Source organism: Heterocephalus glaber, unplaced genomic scaffold, assembly GCF_053883595.1.
Source record: "Heterocephalus glaber isolate CG9 unplaced genomic scaffold, H.glaber_assembly_v1.0 deba00000071, whole genome shotgun sequence".
In the NCBI taxonomy this organism is placed as follows: domain Eukaryota; kingdom Metazoa; phylum Chordata; class Mammalia; order Rodentia; family Bathyergidae; genus Heterocephalus; species Heterocephalus glaber.
Genome location: NW_028258137.1, coordinates 19,779,893 through 19,800,517, shown reverse-complemented (window position 1 = coordinate 19,800,517; position 20,625 = coordinate 19,779,893). Strand labels below are relative to the sequence as shown.

General features: G+C 50.0%; 1 protein-coding gene across 2 annotated transcripts in view; it reads left to right on the top strand.

The window, feature by feature from the left end:
* The first annotated feature begins 5,553 nt into the window (after window positions 1-5,553).
* Bean1 (brain expressed associated with NEDD4 1) overlaps window positions 5,554-20,625 on the top strand; it is a 45,131-nt gene continuing 30,059 nt past the window's right edge. The window contains exons 1-2 of one of the 2 annotated variants that reach the window (XM_004843110.4): window positions 5,554-5,690; window positions 15,328-15,443. In XM_004843110.4, coding sequence (XP_004843167.1) covers window positions 15,419-15,443 — 25 coding nt within the window. In that variant the 5' untranslated portion in view covers window positions 5,554-5,690; window positions 15,328-15,418. Of the gene's footprint in view, window positions 5,691-15,327; window positions 15,444-20,625 lie in introns of those variants that run through there. The other variant, XM_087183545.1, reaches the window with a different exon arrangement.

Below are 20,625 nucleotides of genomic sequence, written 5' to 3'. Positions count from 1 at the left end.
TTAGGGCAGCACATGTGTGACATTGGAAAGGGTCCAAACAGAAATGCTGGAAAGTTTCTTTCCCTGAAGGCCAATTTCATGAGCCTGCACAATTAGCAATCAAAACACCACATGGCAACCCATGAACATGTACCATTATCACATGTCAATTTAAAAAGAAAAACAAATGGTAGACAGACTCGAAGAGTTGATCCTTTGGACTGAACCATGAAAATGCCCCACACACTCAAGAAGGTTTTCTATAGATGTTTTCTGCACTGTTTTGTTTATTCATACACCATCTCTTTCCAAAAGAGTCAAAGCCACTTAAAAACACATGCAGAGTATAATATTCTAACAAGTGAGCAAATGTGGTCCTTGGATCCATGTTGGGAGCAATGCTACATAATTTTAGGGAAAAATCATTTGAGTAGGCCTAGTTCTCCTGCCTACAGGCCAGCTACGAGATTCCAGACATAATTGTATTTTGGCCTCAGGTCACAACTGAGACCTCAGTGATCCCCAGATGCTGTAATGCTCTAAGACAAGACCACACCTGTGGGAGACGCCAGGGAGGAACCAAATCTTTATCTGTGTAGTTTCTCATTGTTCTTAGATTTCCACTGACCCCCAGCCTTTTGTTACACCTTGTTTATCCCAATGTGAGTACTGAACTCTGCATTTCACTTGTTACATCTGTTTCCCATGTACTGAGTAAAAGGTGCTGCAAGCTAGAGGGTCTTTGTCTTTGCTGCCCAGAGCAGCACTGATCAGACCCAAAGCTCAGCTTCTTCTCAGTCTCATTTTTCTCCCTTTCCTGTAATTCGTGTGCTGCTGTGGCTCACAGGAGACTAAAGACTTACTGCAGAGGTTCTGGTAACGTTCCCTTCCCCTGTTCCCTATAGATCCATACGCATACCCGAATTGTTTTTAATAAGGCAATAAACGTAGACAAAGGAAACATAACCATTACAATTTTGGGGGGTAAATGAGTGTACTGGGAGAAGGAAAATTAAGGAAAGGAAACACAAAGCCCAGGATGTTGCTGAAAGACCAGCGCCACCCTTGCCACAGGTGCAGAAGGGAGCACTCTGTGCAAGACTCACAGTATTCCAGAGATATTTAAAAATAAACAAAAAGAAAAAGAACACTGTTGTTCATTTCAGAAGAACTGAAACTATGTTTGTTCCTGAGCCTGAAAAGAAAGTTCTCCCACGGACTGAATAAATATTAGTTCCTTTCCCTCTGCCCTTCTGTTTGGAATCCCAAACTCCTCCGGAGCCCAACACTCCTGCCTCAGCAGGGCACACGCATAAAGATGGCACGTCCTTTTTTATTATTATTAAAGTGCAGCATACATACATCAAAGTGCACAAGTGTGCTGTTCAGAGGTTTGCACGAATCATATGCACATGCGTGTGTGCTGACACCCAGATAGGGAGCAACACTGCCAGCACACCTGAACCTTGTCCCCACTGCCCCCAGTGTAAACACTGCCCGGACTTCCAAAACCAAGGATTGGCTCTCCCGGCTTTGGAACTTTGTATAAATGGAAACAGCATTTTTCACTCCACTCTGTGTTTGTGAGTTGTCCTTATCTTTGCTTGTAGTTGTAATATGATCATTCACATTGCTGTTGAACGTCCAATCATGTGATCCTCGTGTCTGCAAACAGGTCCGTTCATTCTTGGTCAGGAAAATAAAGAGGATTATGGGTTGTACGTGGTATTTTTTATCTGAGTTAACTCTAAATTAAGTGCTGAACTTTCGAGGATGCCAATATAATTTTTCTAAATTTTTAAATTAGACTCAACTGCAGTCTCTGACAACTTGTCAGTCTGGCAGCTGACATGATTCTGAACACTGAAACCTATTTTTTATAACCAAAAATATTTCAGTCCTGTGGCCATGGGAGTAAAAAATAAATGGAAAAGCCATAAGAAAGATTCTTTTCTTTGCTCTCATTCAACATTTGCATAGGAACATTTGAGAGAGACTTTACTAGGTGTCAAGAACTGTACTAAACATTTTAACCAGATTATATCACTCAATCCTCACAAGAACCCTGTGAAATAGTGTTACTTGTATTACTCAGATTTTTCCAGCATTGTTTGTGTCACCCAGTTCTTCATTCTCAGATTTCAGGCTGCAAATCCTCTGTACCCCTCAATGCCCCCAGAAAGTCCTTGGAACTAATCTCCCTCTTTTCTAAGGGCTCATGGCCCTAATACCACCAACAAAAGACCAAACTCTGGAGTAAGGCAGACCCATCCAAATGAAATTCCAAGCTTACTAAAGTCTAAAATCATGAATGTCATACTAATATAAAACGAACACACGTCAAAGACTTTAACTCACCGATGAGGGAACCATTAAGAGGTTATACACAATTCTTGGGGAATCCACGGAGCATGTACACATGTGCAGCTGGGATCCCATCCTCCACATGAGATATCAACTGACCTCACCTGCCTCACTTCACTCGGATCTCAGTGGACAAGAAATGTCTGCAAGATGACTAGATTTCTAGGACCTCTAGAATGGTATAGTAGCTCAGAGATCATGACAGGTTCAAACCCTATAAAAACAGATGGCACCTAATATTAACCTAAAAGGAAATCTGGTAATCTTTTTGGCCTATTTTTAAGTCTTTTGGTGCCTAGTGAGGGCTTTGTTGCTGCATCACAACATGGCACAAGGCACTCCAGGCATGGGTTTGAGACATGGAGAGAAGGGAGCTAAATTCATCTTTTGGTAAGAAACACACTCTAGCAATAACTACTCCCTCAATAATGGCATTAATCCACCTATAAGAGCAGAATCCTCATGATGACCTGATCCCCTCTCAGTACTGCTGCATTGGCGACTGACTTTCTAGTGCATGAACTTTGAGGAACACATTCAAACCACAGTATCACCATATGATTTCCCAAAAGCTCCACTCTCCAGCCTCCCCACTTGACCCTTGGCCAGACAGACACTACAACCTGTATGCTTTTCTGGTACCCAAAAGATGCCCTTCCTGTAAATCTGAACCCATACAGAACACCTCAAAGATATATGGGTATACCCATTGACATAAAGAATAATCATGGCCATGTACAAATTTACCATGAGGATTTCCACTGCAGTGTGGAAAACAGACAAACTAAATGTCCATCAATAGAGGATTGGTTAAATAAACTATTTATTGGAGGTATCAGGGCCATACAATGCTAGGCAGCCATCCTAAGTAGGACATAGGGGAGATGTGGCGATGTCCTAGTCAGCAAGCTCAATTCATTTAAGGATATTTATAGAGTTACATAACTAAGAAGAAATTTTTAAAAGAAAGATCAATATTAACAGTGGCTGGTTTTCATTTTCTCCTTCCTCCTTTTAGTGTTTTCCAAGTATCCTCTACTAATATGTATTTGTGGGTAGATGATAGGTACAGATAGATGGATGGGTGGACAGATAGGTAGGCAAGCAGGCATAATCCAACTCCCTAAAGCCAGATCTAGCACTACCAGGCCTGATGGAAACCAGTTCCAGGTCTGAGGAACCAACTGGATCTGCCAGACCAGTGATGTTCAAGTGGAAGATGGAGGGAAATGAGCTCTTAAGTGCTGAAGCCTTCTACAAAAGACTCACTCAAAGTGATTCACTCCACACCACCACTGCAACAAAACATACATAGGCAGTCTTGCCAACAAGGATGGCTTACAGGTAAAACCACTGAACAACTACAACATCCACCCTACACATAAGGACCAGCGAATGTCTGCTTAGGGAGACCAAGGTCATCCTTTGTACATAGTTTTAGCCTGGGAGTCTTAAGAGCCTCCAGTTCTTGCTCTCTGGCCCTGCCCTGTCTCCTCTTTTCTCTGGTCTTTCATTTGTTCATCTACAAAATAAATGGAGGGGGTAAGACAAAAGGCCTATTAGGTCCCCTTTCTCAGGACCCTGACAGAAGTTTTTCTCCATTCTAGCTCCATCACCTCTACCTTGCAGATGTGCCCATGACAGCCAAAGATGAGCTGGGATGCACCAGTCTGAATCCTGGGAGGGGGAAGGCAACAAAGCAAGAGGCAGATCCCAGAATGAACAGTTGGCAAGGAGGCTGAAGTCTTTGACAAGTTGAAACCCAATTTCTCCAGCACCATTTATTAAAGAGACTATCTTTCCTCCCGTCCTCATCCACCAAGGCCCCGATCACACAGCTGCCCCTTCCTGACCCAAGGTCCCTGGCAGAGCTGGGTAGAATGAGGTTTGTCTCCACCACAGAACCTACTCTGCCCCACCCTCCCTGCAGGACTCTCACTTCCCTTCCACACCAGCCCCAGGGCTTCTCTGCTTTCCAGAGGTTTCTCATCAACATGCTCTATTCTTAGTCATCATGTTTGACTTTTGAGAACCACTTTCAGGTAGCTTTTGAAACCTGGCCTTGAGTCCCCTTATGTCTTTAAACACCATTTCACTTATCAATAAATTGGGAAAGGGAAGATAGGAGAAATAGGTAACGGTGTAGTGCACCCATTTATCAAATTTACCGAGTGCCAGTCAGACCCCTGTGGCCCCACCCGGAAACTGCCCTCATGTGGTTCCCAGACAAGTAATTACACAGCATCCCAAAGTAGTAAGGGTATACTCAGTGGGGTCTCTCCAGTAGTGAAAAAAGGGGAAGCCCCGGAGAACGGGAGGGGATTTGTCCAAGGCCCCAAAGTAGGGTCTGGGCAGAGCAGGTGCTGGAAATCAGGTCCCTTCCCTAAGCCAGGCATCACCCGAGTGCAGGCCTACATCTGCCAGGGCCGAACAAGGCGGAGGGCACAGGGTGAGCAAGGGTGAAAGAAACAGGCCTGCTGATCACTCAGTGGGAGGCTTCAGCCAGGACTAGGTGACCTCTGGCATCCCAGAACTCACCTGTAACTAGGAACAGGAGCCCCTGCCTGCTGCGCCCCGCCTGCCACCCCCACCTGCCATTCTGCCCTTTGCTCATTGCCCTGACCTGGTCCCCCTGCCCAAGTGCCCAGTCTTGCCTCTGTCTAACCTATCTGGCTGTCCTTCCCTGACATGTGGTTGGTCCACTCCGCTCTGCTTGTGTCTCTACGTCCGTTCTCCGCTCCCGTCGGTTTGTCTGTCCTCCTCTTCTCTGGCTGGGGCGCCGGCCTCCTCACCGCCCTGCCCCGCCTACCGCTGTGTGGGTGTCGGGCTGACTGTGCGCGGAGGGGCGCGGCTCAGCCCGCCCCCTTCCCCCGCGTCCCCATCTCAGGAGTGACCACGGCCAGGCGCAGAGGTACCGAGGCCCGCAGGCGCCGCGCCACCGCCGCCGCCGCCGAGGGGGCCCCGCGCTGGTGACCGTGGCGTGGGCGGCGGCGCGGGGACAACAGGCGGCCGGGAGGGGCTGCGGCGGGGCTGCGGCAGGGCAGCGGGGCCGGGCCGAGTGCTGAGCCGCGGCCGCCGCAGCCGCAGCCGCAGCCGCCGCCTCCGCCTCCTCTGCCGGGATCGCTGGGCGGCGGGTGGGCTCGGCTCTGCCCGGGCCCCCGTCGCCTGCCCCGCCCCGCCCCTGCGCGCCCCCCACGACGCCGAGCCCGAGCGCAGCGCTTCCGAGCCGGAACCGGAGCCGGAGAGGGAACGCGAGCGGGAGCCGGAGCCGGAGCCGGAGCCGGAGCGGGAACGCGAGCGGGAGCCAGCACTGCGGCGCACAGAGCGGAGCGCGGCGGCCAGGCCGAGTAAGGCGCGCGGGGCCGGGGGCGGCGCTGGGGAGGGGGCGGGGAGGGTCCTGGCCCGCTTTCCCCGTGCTCTGCGGCGGCGCCACAACGCACACACCCGGGGGCGCGCCGCGCAGAGCCTCGGCATGCGGGGCTGGCGGATGCGCGGTTCGTAGCGGAACCGCAACGCGCGGAGCGGAGCGGGACCCCGGGACTCCTGCGGACTTGCCCCTGCCGGAGTCGCACCCGGGCACGCGAGGACAGTCTCCCCGGCCCCGCGCCCTCGGTTTCGGGGAAATTTCTCAGTAACCGACTCAGGAGGGAAACTAGGGTGGGAGATTAAATGAACGGGGGTTTGCAGAGTTTGAGCTTGAACCCTCCTCCCACGTGCCTTGAGCCAGGAAGTTTGGCCCTCAGAGGGGAGGGTCACTCGCGCCAGGCCCCTGCTTGGCTGCCCACCAAGGCGCTGGCCTGTCTCAGCAGCCTGGGTGAGAGAGCGAGCTTCCCCGCCACACCTTCTTCCCTTTGGGGCAGACTTTGATGTGCGCCATAAGAGGGACCCGAGGCTGACCCGGGGCTGGGTAGCGCCCGCCTCAACCCTGACTCCTCGCAGGCGCCCACTCCTCTGTCCCCCACACGTTTAGCGGCCTGCGGGCTGTCACGCTGTTGGGACCCAGGGCTACCTTCCTGAACCGCGCCCGTGCTATCGTGGGTGGCCAGGCCCACGGTAGGAATGGGAGGGCACAAGTGACAGGTGGAGAAGCAGAGGCTCCAAGGTCTTGATCCACGTAGCCCCATGAGCACCTGGCAAGAGGCTGCCCTTCTGTACTCTCCCCGAACATTCCAACTGTTCCACTGGAACCAATGGCTTCACCACCCTGTGCCTGAGTTTCCTTCTCTGAAAAGTAGACAGGATTCTGTTGTGAGCAGAATGTTTAAGGGCTTTGAAACCAAACTCGACTGACCTAGCTGCATGATCTTGGGCAAGACACTTAACCTCTCTGAGCCTCACTTTTCCCATCTGAAACATGAGGAAGGTAAATTGAGAAGGTTAAATACAATTATTCTCCTGGGATGCCTGGCACACACCCAATACTCGAATGCATTTGGCTACAGGTGTCATTTTATGAGGTGTCCAGCACCAGTAGATGCTGAGGCAAAGTGATTTTTCTCTGAAGTGGTGGGGATATAATGCTGTCCCACCTGCTCCAAGGAAGTATTTGAATCCAAGTCCTGTTACTATCTCACTGGGAAGCAAAACTTACTCCTTAGGCCTGCCCTTTCTCAGCCCTTCCTGGGGGCTCTCAGCCCCAACCAAGGTCTTTCCTCCCTACCTTACTCCCCTCTTTCCTCCCAGTGTGAGAGCACAAGGAAGATTGCTTTTCCTGGGGGTTGATCAGGCTGTCAGGTGGCTTGGACGTGCTGCTGGCAGTTCAGAAAGGCAGCGGGAAGCAACAGGGAGAGGAGAGACTGCCAAGAGGGCTGGGGGGTGCCAGCCCTGACTCCTTCCTGACTGTGATATGTGCATCCAGGCGACTAGTCACAAAGCACCCAGAAATAATGAGCTCCAGAACAGAAAGGAAGCTGGTGACTGAGGGATTCGAATTTACGAGCTGGACAGTCCCCAGGTAGTGATCGGCCTGACTTACACAGCTGGGGTATTAGAACCAGAGCAGAGGGTGGATATGCGGATACTTAGGGTGGCACAGAGGATGTAGATGGCCAGACACATCGGTGGAAAGAACACAGATGTAGCTTGTGGGCACTCAGGTGGGTTCCTTGCCACCTATGACCTAGCTGCTCAGAACGGGGGATGAAGGAGGATTCAGGCAAGAAAACAGGTCCACATGCTGCCAGGTGGGGACCTGCTAAGACCGGCAGAATGGCTGCCTGCTCTGGGCTCCTTCTACATACAACTCTCTCTCTCTCCCTTCCCTCCCCCACTCACACACTAGGATGTCACATCCCTGCTTCTTCCATAGCCCTCACTCCTCATCTTCTCAAAGGAGTTCATCAGAAACTAATTAGGTCATGTCTACTGGTTCACACAGGATTTGGAGCACAGCTGATAGGGAATGTGATGGGGTAGAAGCATGATCGGCAGTGTTTGAAAATCATCAGCTGGACACCCTCAGAGGACTGTTACCTGAACCCTTGCCCTGGAAACACAGAGTTCAGGGTGAGGGGCAGGAAGGCATAAATCTATTCTCAGCCTCTTAAGGAGAAACTGAGGTCGGGGGCTCCAGGGCCTCTTGGCAAGTGAGCATAACGTAGCACTGTGGCTGAGGGCCCAGCTTCTCAGAGCCAGATGCCTGGGTATACAGCATGATTCTGGGTGCTTTCCAGAGCCTCAGTACTGTTGTGAAATGAGAATAAATAGTATACACCTCCCAAATGGTTGTGAGGATTGAAGAAAAGGTGTGTAGCCAGCATATAGCAGTGTCCAGTGGCTCTGGCTGTGTTATGAACAGGCATCATACACACACAGCCTTTCCTAAGAACGGGCATTTTCTCTTTGAGCTCTACAGTACCTCTCTGAGATGGTGGTGGTGGTGGGTAAGGAGGTCCACAGATTTCAGTGAGCACACTGAGTCTTAGAAAGGGACTCTGCTAGGTAGAGAATACTTAAACATCACTATGACTCATCAGAATTTTGTATGAGTTTGTAAAATTGATAATTAGCACGTTGTAATTTAGATGACATGTAATTAGTTATTGAGATTACTTCTCTGTGAAGATCTTCAATCATTTTTATGTCTGAGAACTGAAAAAGAATATGTTCATATGTCTACAGGCTATAGAATTTTTAGAGACACCTTCATTTTTTTCCTCTGCAGACAGTAATCAAACTGATTTAACTAGCTGCTTGATTTAAAAGAGAAATCTCATTCATTACCTATGCCCTTCTCTCCATTTTTCTTCATAGAATTTCTCACTCCAACATCTATTTATCTTACTCAGTTGTTTATCATCTTCCTTCACCAATATCATGTGATGTTCACAAGATGGACCTTTGACTCTTTTGTTCCCTGTGTTCTCAGCATCAGATGCTTTGCAAATTTATAGTGTCTTACAAACATAAAGTCTAGTCTGGTTATTATTTTTGTCAAGTGTATAGATTGATTGGAAACAAAACATTGCAGTTCATGGAAGAAATCATGCCCTCAAATATTTGACATATAACACTTGCTTAAGCCAGGCATGGTGACACATACCTGTAACCCTGGCACTCAGGAGGCTGAGATAGTTCCAGGCCACTTTGGACTGCATAGTGAGTTCAAGCCCAGCCCAGGCTACCTGGTGAGGCCCTGTCTCAAACACAAAACGGAAAGACTTGCTCAAATATCAGGGACAATTGGATGAAAGTGAAAAATGTTGAAGATTATTTTCATAATATTTTAATAAGGTTTGTTAGGAAGTTCAAAGACAAGTTAACTTTTAAAAGTATTTTCAATGACATGTTCAAAAGGCAATTATATTAGCTTTAAATTTTTCAGTGAGTTAACTATCACTGACTTATTTACTTAGTTGCTTTTTACTTTGTTAGCACAAGGTTTTTATCCAAATCTTCATTTTAATGTTCTTTTGTGCTATAAAAGTAATATATGTTCATGCAGAAGATTTACAAGATTGTAAAAATACAAAAATCCTCCTTAACCCCACCTCTGCCCAGAGAACGCAATGGCTGTGAACATTATATTCTATTTCCTTTCTAATCTTTTGCTATGTATAAATCTATTCACTAGGGTTTTTTCTTTTACAAAATAAGAATCGAGCTGTATGCACAGTTCTATAACCTGGTTTTTTAAAAGCTTGAGTTTTTTCCTTTTAACATTATACTAAAAGTCTTTATGTTATTAAAATTCTTGAAAAAACATGATTTCATGGCTTCATAATATGCCATTGTAAGTGGGTGCCATAATTTGCTCATTCTATCCTCTCTTGATGGCAACATTGAGGTCACCTCTTGTATTTCGTTGCTGCAAATGATGCTTGTGTCTCTTTTGGAGTGTTTGAAGGTCTGAATCAGACTTCTCTATGTATTTGGTTGGGATTTATTTGCCAGCTTACAAATGGACTGGCATACGCAGGTAGATAGGAAATAAAGCCTTCTATGTTGGGGCCACAGTAGTGGTGGGAAGGGATAGCAGTTGGTTCTATAGAGGGCCAGTCCGGGTAAATTAAGGCAAAACAGAGACCCAGTAACCTCCGAGTACATCCTGACCAATCCAGTAATACACACATGTGGCCAGATGTTGGATGGAGACAGAAGTCCTCCTTGCCGCAGAGGCTCTCTGATGGAGGACCAAGCTGCCTATTGGCAAACCTCAAGGCCTCCTGTCCATCTCTTTGCTACTGTTTTTACTTTTTTTTTTCTTTTCTCTACTTCTGGATTCCTTCATCCCTGCATTCAACCAAGGACAAACATTGTGTGACTTATCAGCACTTGCCAAAGAATGTTCTTCACTGGGGAAGTCCCCAGCTGGATCCCAACCTCACATAAAGAGATTCCTGGGACAGGAGAAAGGATTTTCACTGCTTAAGGACCCGACCTGCATCCCCACGAGTTAGTCCCTGCCTGGCCAAGGTGGATACAGTGCATCTCACCAAAGTCCCTGAAATTCCTGGCTTCCTTCTGACTCTGCATCATCCTGTGCCTACCCACATGTCCATGGAACCCCTGAGATGAAATTATTTGCGCCCTCAGTAGTCTCTGAGCATTTCCTGTGTTCCTGGCACTGTGCCAGGTGGCAGGGACACGGAGGTTGTCCAGGCCATCTAGACTAGCAGTTTCCACCCTCCCATCTCCATCATCTGTCAGTCACTCACGCAGACACAGATCATCCTCTCCCCGTTTCTCACCTTCTGCCATGGACTCATCTCTCCCTCCAGCCCACCCAGCATGCTCCTGCCTGGGGCCTTCACCCTGTCTACTCTCTCCTCCTGGAGTCCCCACAACCACCACCACCGCCTCGGCTGGCTTTCTCTGGCCTCTGCTTAACTGTCACCCTCCCTGCAGCTGCTGAGACTAAATGTGCAATCTCACCTGCACAGCTGCCTCCCTGCTGTCATCTAACAGGTTTTCCATTGCCACTGTCTCACCTCTAGCAGCAACGTTCGGTGAGCTCACCACTGTAGCCCCAGCGCAAAACCTGCTACACAAGGGACTTTGAGTAAACACTAGAACCAGTGAAGGTGGCCTCCCTGCTGCAGTCACCACTGGCTTCATTCAGCCCCTTGCCTCAGGCTCAGTCTGTCACTCTCACCTGGTACAGCTCCACCCTGAGCCCACCTACACTTTCCCCAAAGGATAAAAAGTTGACTACACCAACTTCCCTCCTTAAAGTCCTCCTAGGATCTCTCTGGGGCAGGCAGCTCACTACCTCTTCACCCCCTTTATTTTTTTGAGTCTTGGTTGTCATCTGTAAAGTGGAAACTTGTTTTGAGGATCCAGTGAGCTGGCAGCAATTGAGCAGGTGTAGCCTCCAGGGCAGGACATCACCTGGCCTCCTTCACAAGGCCAGCCATACCCACAGCCCTTCCCTGTCCTCCACTGTGAGGCTGGTGGCTCCCGGGTCCTGCCCACCACACGGGTCTGCACTCGGGGCTCCCAGGCACCGCACCTCAGGAGAAACAGCTGCTCCCCCTTCACACGCTCCTCTGCGCGTGTCTGAGTCACCATGAACCCAGAGTGGAGGTATTCCAGGAGCAGGGACGTGAAAGGGAGTACAAGTGACGTGAATCTGCCACACACTATTGAGCCACTTCAAAGCCTGGAGTGCCGCCCGCCCACCCTGTGTTCCCAGCCAGACAATCCAGTTGGAGATGAGTCACCGTCAGGAACAAGCTTCGGGTGCTGGGCTCAGAGAGGCAGGCAGGGGAGCAGTGACCCCGGGTGTGTGCCCACACTCAGCCCGGCTGCTGGGTGGACACACCCCTGCCCAGCCAACCCCATCTCATCCCAGTGTGCCCCACCTGTCCATTGCCCTTCACCACAGCTCCGGTCACATGGAAGGAAACCAGGGTGAACACTGGCTTATGTGAACACCCATAGCCAGCTCCTTTGCCTTGGAGACTCCAACAAGCTCCACCCAAGCAACAGGTCTGACGGCACCAGGAAATGGCTCTTCTGTGGTCATAATGAAATCCTCAAATGGGAGAGGGAAGGAGGAAGTAGATAGTGAGGTTGAACATCTAGTTTCTGCTTTGGGATCCACAAAGCCCATTTTGTTTTTCAAGCATTTTATGGGACACAATATGAGCAGTTGGTAAACAAATCAATGCACACAAGCTGGGGTGGGTTGCCGGGAGACTGCAGCCAGAGGGAGCATGTAAAGTGCAGATTGTATTGCAGGATATGGGGAATGGTGGCCCTGGCTGACATGGGCATTGTTGTCATCAGGCTAACAAGGTGTTTAGGGAGAATCTCAGGGCTTCCTTCTCAGCAAGTTGAGGATCATTCAAAGGCAGCCCCAGCACATCATGGTATGCTAGCAGCCGGCCATGGTTGGCTTTATTCCACATTTCCACGTACTTCTGAAAGTTCCCTCAGTGGCCAGGCCAGAGCAGTTTGCAGAGCCACACTGACCCTCCATGACCCTGAAGAGCTGCTTGTCTAGAATAATTTAGGACAGTTAGCCTGGAAGGATATCCATGTGCTGCAGAAGCCCAGCCAGTGCGACCATTTTGTCTGCACCACTCAAGGAGACTCTTACAAAGAAATCTCTTGAGCTATCTGTTCACAGCTACATAGAAGTTTGCCAGGTAGGGGGGGAAGGAATGATATGCCGAGGGGAGCGAACAGCAACCTGGAAGAATAAGGCACCCATTGTGTCCAGCCAGGACTCCAGGGCAGCAGTCTCTATGTGGTATCCCTGGCAGTAACTGAGGGGCACTGGGGCTGACAGTCTTTACCCACAGCTCTTCCTCCCTGCACCATGACCTTGGGCAGGTTATCACTCTGAGCCTCGGTGTTTGAATCTGCAAAATGGAAGTGATATTTCCTACCCCAAAGGGTCTGTTACAATAACACATTGGTGACATAACCTGACACATGCAAGTGTTTGGTTAGTATGACCCACGTTTGAAGGCCCAAGTGTCCAGAAAGTATCCACATACGGGAATGTCTACCCCTTGCCAGCCACCTGAGCCACTTAGGAACTTACACATTGTCCTCCAGACTCCCAGACTGATGATTGAAAGCCATATGTCAGGCAGTCTGAGGGCTGCCCTGCCCTGGAAGGCCCATCCCCCTCCTCCCCACACCCTCAGAAGTCACAACCTTCATCTCAGAGTCGCAGGGCCCAATGAGAGGTGAGGGGGACCTACAGGGCTCTCTGGGAGAGCCAGGACCTGAGAGACAATGTTTCCATGGCGTTAGATGTCGCCACAGGTAGTGGTAGAGGAAGTGCAATCAACATGCATTTGTTAAACACCTATACTGTGCTGGTTCAGCAGGGAAATAGGAAGGGATCTAGGACCGTGGAGGCTGTGGATACTGGGAAGCTATGGAAGGCTTTGCAAGGGAATGACGTGATCCACTTTGACTTTAAGAGAGATCTCTGCAAACAGCAAGAGAGATGAATTGCCAGCCCACTTTTAGCCCTGTCCCTGGACACACACGTGTGTACACGCACACACAACTTCAGTACGCTCAGGCACACCTACCAATGTGAACGTAGACACAAGTGTACACGTGTATTTTTAGGAAGTGAGGCTCACAGGCCTCTAGATTCTTCTTGAATTTTCTGGTGTGAAATCACAGTTCTCCAAGCTGCCATCCCCAGCAAGCTGGGGAGATCACCTCCCACCCACACCTCCCCAGGTCAGAGCTCGCCCCTTGGTTTCCATGGAGACAGAGTGGGTGTCAGGCCAGGCCCAGCTTCACAGTGGGAAGGCTAAGCAGTGTCAGGAGGGGGCTGCGTGGAGAGAAGGATTCCAGGTCAGTGGTGTCCCCCCAGTCCCTGACAGAATGGACACCCATGTGGCAGAGGGGCTTTCCATGCAGACCCCTTGCTCTGGAAGCAAGTCAGCAGCTCCTGTTCCTTCTGTCCCTGTCAGAACCTGAGGCTTAGAGAGGCAAAATGCTTTCCCAGAATCACACTGAAGCAGCTGAGCTGCTTTTAGCACCAGGGATCAGCCTTGGGAGCAAGACTCCCAGAGAGAGAGGCCTCTGATTCCCTTGTTAAATAGAAGAACCAACTCATTGACACAATGTGTTTAGCCCATGAGTTCCAAAACATGGGACCCCCTGTGAGGGAAAAATAGATAACAAAAGAGGTCCCTCAGGAGGCAAGGGTGGGACCTCTGGACCCACCTCTTCAGGAAAGGTTCTGTCCACAATGATGTCACCCCAGAATCTAGAGGGGCCAGGCCGCTTCCTGCTGGTTTCCCCTGCAAGTGCCCCCTGCTCAGTAGCCCCCAGACCTGCAGCCGAGTGAGCCCACTCCTGTTCTCCCTCCTGTTCCCAAAGCCTCATGTCACTTGAAGATACACCAGGAGAGACTGACCAGGTTCTGAGCTTTAGCAGCATGGCAGGATGGGTTATTTCTTGAAAATGTTCCCTCCACTGCAAAAGACTGCTGAAGTGCCTTCATTACTGTCCTAGACATGCAGGCGTCACACAGAGTCCAAGCAGGGGGAGAAAAGGGGGAAAAGAGGCATTTTCCTTCCATAGTCCAGTGTTTCTGGATCAGTAATTTAACATATCAGGTGCCTTCTAAAGGAGTGTGCTGGGTGACCATATGGGCTTTGGAATCAAACAGGCTCAGGCTATAGTCTCGACCTATAGTTGGAAGCTGTGTGACCTTTGGCAAGCTGCATGACCTCTCTGAGCCTCAACTTCCTTATTTATAAAAATGAAGAGGAAGCCGGGCGTGGTGGTACACACTATAATCCCAGCACTCTGGGAGGCTGAGGCGATTTAGCAACTTAGTAAGACCTTGTCTCAAAATCAAAATCTTGGGGCCGGAGATTTAGCTCAGTGGTTCTGTCACCTGCCTTGCAAGCGCAAGGACCTGAGTTGGATCCCCAGTACCAAAAAAAATAAAATAAAATAAAAATCTTAAAAAAGGGCTAGGGATGAAGCTCAGTGTGAAGGCCCTGGGTTCAGTCCCCAGTAGCGCGCGCACACACAAAAGTGGAAGAGAGCACCTTCCTCTTAAAAGTTATTAGAGTAATAATATGGTTTGAGTTAGATGCCAGTGAACACCCTTGCAAAGCCAGCTGTGAGACCTAGAACTAGCCCCTTTTCCCACTCCAGGCCTCAGTTTCCTCACCATGAAAGAAGGACATTGTGTTGACCTTAAAGGGTCATTCCAACCCTGACAAGCTGCTGGGGCTGCCCTGGGCCCTTGAAGGTGTCCAAACAGTGGGATCTCACATGTCCATGAGGCAGGCCCACCCTGTGGAACCTCCAGTTTCTACTCCAGGCCACTCAGAAAGATGCCCCCTCCCCCTCCACCACTGGGACCCCAGCACTCACTGCCCCACCCATGCACCCACACCCTATACTAGGTCCCAGGTGGCTCACCTGCTACCAAAGTCACCAACCTCACCCCCCAGATGTTGGCAGCTCAAGCGATGCTCACGCCCGGCCTTTGGGACTGGTGAGTGCGTTGTGGGTTCCCTCATCACTGGCCTCTTTGTGTCTCCACAGGTGAGTGGAGAGCTCTTCCCTGCTGCGGCGGCAAGAAGACAGAGCTGTGCCTGTGGACAGGCTGGCTCCGCTCTTCTGCTCCAAGGATTACATGTCCTTCAAACGCCCTTGCCCCTGTAAGTCTCCCCCACACCCTCCCACTGCTGAGGGCCAGCCATGGAGGAGCTGGGAGTTGGGGTTGCAGAGAACAGCTGTAGGATGTTTGGCCAAGGAACTGCAGGGGTCTGGCCGGGGGCATGATGGGAGTGGAAGAAACCTGACATCTCTGAGATGCTCTCTGAAAACTGAAAATCCCACCTTGGCCATTCCGGATCAGGGCTTGTGTAGGGAACAGGGAAAGGGGACATTACTAGAATCTCTGCAGTAAGTCCTAGTCTCCTGTGAGCCACGGCAGTACAAGGCGAATTACAGGAAAGGTAGGAAAGAAAATGAGACTGAGAAGAAGCTGAGGTTTGGATCTGATCAGTGCTGCTCTGGGTGGCAAAAAACGAAAGCCCCCAGTTTACCGTGCATCGGGAGAAACAAATATAACAAATGACTTGCAGAGAATTCAGTACATCCTGTGTAAATAAGATGTAACAATCCAAGAACAACGAGGAACTGAGTAGATGTTTGTTCCTCCCAGGATGTTTTCAGCTCCCAGGATGTTTCTTGTCCTGGAGAATCACAGCATCACTGGATCATTGAGATCTCAGTTGTGATCAGAGGATAAAATGGAATTATGTCTCAGAATTCCATAGCTGGGCTGTAGGCAGGAGAACTAGGCTAACCAAATGATTTTTCCCTAAAAATTATGTAGCATTGCTCCTGACAGGCTTGTCTGGGGCATATTAATGGGATTAAGCACACACACGTGCACACACACACACACTGTGGCCACATAAGTGTGGGAAGGGCTAAATGAGGCTCACTGAGAAGGCTTTGCCACTGCAGGACTTTTCAGAGCCTTTAATGCCATGATGTGTTGTGAGCCTCCCCTGCGAGACAGAAAACCTGCTGCTCTTCCCAAATTTTAACATGCCCCATGGGTTTTTTTTACTCATCTGGGGCTCCACAGGAAATATTCCCTGGAGCTGACTATCCTGAGGAGATCTGACCTGGAGCCTCCATCAGAAAGCCCCTCGGCTAACGAAGCTGTTAGATGCTTTTTCCGCATAGGAATCTCCTTATGGTTTCAGCCTGGTGTACCCTTCGGGCCAGGAGATGAGCCCTTCCCAGGTCCCCAGCTCTGCTTCTACCAGCTCCTGCTGCCTTAGATTCTGTGGAAGCTACCTGCTTTCTCCCATTACATCTCCTGATCCTCCAACACCACCAGAACCTCTTATAATTCAGGGTGACTTGCATAACTGCCCACGCCTTCCCCTTGATAACTCAGGACTGTGCGTGTGTGGGGGGGTGTGTGTGTGTGAGAGAGAGAGATCAGGGACAGACACCTCCCACGATCACTCTGGATAATACCTGTCCCCCTCACTAATGTCTGTTCAGATTTTCACCACTGATTGATTACCTGTCATGCCTCTTGGGGTGGGGGCAACTCTTCCGAATAGTCAAAGCCCCAGTTGTTAAACCTCCACACACCAGGAGATTGCTGCAGGGAAGCTGGTGTGTCCCGTCTGGATGGGATCCTCATCACTCCTGCTGGGAGGGGAGGGGATAGGCTGGCAGCTGGGTTCACTGTCCAGAGTGTGTCAGAGTGTGGGGGAGGCAGCCTGGAATCCCCCCACTCCAGAGACTGAGCCAGGAATATCCCAAGCTCAGAGCCAACCTGGGGTACATAGTGAGTTTAAGCCCAAGCTGGACTACATAGTGAGACCCTGGATGGGCGGGGGTAGCTAGTGTGGGTACACAAGGAGGGTGTGGATTAAGAGCTGATGAAATGATCTCTCGTGGATGGTACAAGCTCAATAACTTGTTGTCACTGTCATCGCTGTTACGGTGGCACAATCAGGAAATGAAAGCCCCAGTCCCAAGCCAGGGGAGAAGAGTGCTGCTCAGGGAGCATGCCTGCCCCACAGAGGGCTGCAACGATCACTTCCTTGCCCTGCCCTGGTGGTGAGACAGGAGCAGCTAGGAGTGGAGAAGTCTGGAAAAGGTCAAGGCTGGGAATGCTGGGTGTGGAACGTTTTCTAGGACCTTCTGGGGTTGCTCTCTGGCCCTTGGGAGCCTGGCCCATCTATACTAATAGAAGCCATTGTTCTGGCTTATCCCCCATTTGAGCCCCCTTTTCAGATACATTCTAGAAATCACTCACTTATTAAGCAGCCCTGTGCTTGCTCACCTGAAGAGATGAACTTCTAGAACGCAGGGACTGTGCCTGCCCTCTTCCCTGGTGCATCCTAGCATCGTGCTTAGGGCCTGGCATGGAATGGATGCTTAGTAAATGGTTGAACAAATGGGTGAATGAGGAGATGAAGCAAGTGCCTGGTGGGCAGCCTCCCCAGCTTGCAGCCCAGAGGCCCACACATGGGTTCTGATAGGGACACAGGACCACAAAAGCTGTGGACCCCTGGAAACACCAAACACAGAAGTGCTCAGGAAGAAAACCCAGAAGTTCCAGGAAGCATCCTAACAGTCAGGGCCACACCTCACCAGCTCCTTTCCAGACCTGGAGCTGCTCTACAAATTGAAAAACGATAGGAGCTGCTCTAATCCTCCTTGCTCACAAAGCATTCTTGCCAGGTCCCATAAAGATACTGAAGCTAGGGCCAGGGATTTGGCTTAGTGGTTTCGCTGCCTGCTGCACAAGAGCAAGGACCGGAGTTCGATCCCCAATACCAAAAAACAGATACTGAAGCCCGTAAAAACTGTATAACTTCGGGTAGCAGCCAGTTTGTTCCTGGTTGGGTTTCCACACTACTAACTCTTGCCATTTTAGAAGATCAACTGGACAAGTCCCCAGGAGGAAATATAAACCCAGAAACTCCCCAAGCAAGACCTTACTTCTAGGAGTGAGCGCTCACAAGGTTCAGAAAAAGTAAACAGGTCACACCTGCCAGGTGCAGGGGAGAGGGGGGCACAGTGAGCAGGGCCAACCCAGCTGCACTCACAGATCCTCTAGCTCCTGCAAATGCTGAGGAAGTAAGGTCATCCATTGGCCTCTCAGGAGTGAAGCAGACATTAGTCAAGCTGGGCTTAGCCCCGCATCCTGCAACCACAACCCTATTTCTCCTCCAGCTATTCCAGCTCCTCTGTGCTCCTCACAGAGATGCCTCCAGCAACCCCCACTGACCCTCACTGGGCAGATGAGAAGATGAGGCAGAGGGAGGAGGCAAGAGTAAGAACAGGGAAGGAAGGGAAACCAGAGGCTGCAGGAGGGAATCGGTGTCTCTGCCTGCCAGTGCCAGGCCTGTGAGGCATTTTCCAGTCTCGAGAGGACCTGCCCCACACCCAGAGCAAGAAGGAGGATATGCTTGGTTCCTCGGGAAGGGTGGAGGTGGGGGAATCTTCTCCTGGAGGCCCCAGCTAGGCAGGGTGGCCCAGGGCTCCCTCGGGACTCAGGCTTCAAGAACAGATGCTTCACAACCTCTTCTTCATCACCCAGCAGATGGCAGCTCCATGGGGCTCCCTGTGAGGCAGGGGCAGCCTGCTTCCCTCCAGTCTCTGAGGACAGATCTAGAGAAGGAGGGGCTTTAAGGCCCCAGGGGAGACTGAGCCTGTGGCAAAGCAAAATTAAAAAGAAAGTAGCACCCTATAATCATGAAGTCAAGTGGGGCTTGTCTCCACCAGGCTCATCGTGGCTGCCCACAGGCTGGCAAAACTGACAACCTGGCAGGGTCCCTGGTGCCTTGCATCTCCCTCGGAGTCAGTGTGATGTAGTAAGCAGAGCAGGGGTGCAAGTACAACCTGGTGCTGACACTTCCCAGCTGCATGATCTGGAGCAATCTACCTAACCTCCAGAGACCTGAACTTACTTGTCTGTACAGTGGATACAGTAATTTCCCTGGTGGTTTGATGCTCAGATCCTAGATGCCAGTGGGGAGAGCCTAGCCTGGTATCAGGCTCTGAGAAGAGGCTCAAGAAACTTGAAAGTCTTGTCTTTTGGCCACCTTTTCTCTACACAGGTCTTTAGTGATGGAGAAGAAAAACAGAGAGGAGGAGGAGGGTCTCTGGAGGTGAATTTGGAGCTTGGACCATATGTTAACTTTCCATCATTGTATCAAAATCCCTATGATTATCAGGTGGAAAGGTTTATTTTGATTCATGGGCCTTTCAAGATCCAAACTATACCAATCCAGATGCTATTGTTTCCTGCTGTGCTCTTTGTGACAGTTACCTCTGCAGAGAGTAAACTATCAACAAGACTTGAGGGCAAGGAGGGAAAATGAAGGGCCATCCTCCACAATTCACTGCTTCTGTGCCCAGAGCAGGCATTACTAATCAGTTGCAGCACTGTTTCTCCCAGTGAGTCTGAATGCAACCTCAGACTCTGTCCAAACATATGCAGGAACTGCCCAAAGATCATTAGCACTGTCATCAAACCCTCATCCATCCACTGCTGAGGTTGGAGTTTTGGAGTGGCCAAGGGAATAGATGGAGTGAATTCAGCTGGTCATTTTTCCCACAGCCTCAGGCTCCTCATCTGTATCAAATGAGAGTTGACAAGAATACCCACCTCTGAGTAAATAAGGACTAAAAGGTATAATAGATCATGTGAAATAGGAAGAAAAGGGGCAAAGGGGAAGTGGGAGGGGCAGGGGAAAGGATAGAAGGGAATGGAATTAATATGAGAAAATGGAAACAAAGTCTCTGTAAATAGGGAGGGATGGAGGGGTTGATAGGAGGGCAGGGGAAGGGGGAAAAATAACCAAGAGAGTATGTAAAGGTGCAAATGTCCAGTGATGAATGTCATTATATTGTATACCTAAAATGTACCAATAAAATTAATTTTTAAAAATACCCACCTCTGAGGATCGCTGTGAGCATCAAATGAGATATCATGGCGAGGGGGTCAATAGTCGAAGCCCTGCAAGGGAGGGTTGTTGTGCCCATTCTGCACATGAGGAAACCAAGGCTCAGGATAATGAAAAATTAGTCTAGGGGACACAGTAGGGCCAAGCCAACACCCTGAGTGAGTCAGTCTAGGGCTTGATTTTAGCTAAACTTCAGCTGGACAAAAGAACAAGAGTGGAGTCCACCCCCAGGGCTCAAATGGAGAGTCCTCTGTGCGGTAGGACCGCCTGGCCTTTAGAAGCCCCAGCTCTCACGGGGCTGATGCAGTCAGAGAAAATAAACAAGAACAAACAAATGAATACATCAGGTGTCTAGTGGTAGGAAGAGCTATGAAAACAAAGCAAGGTG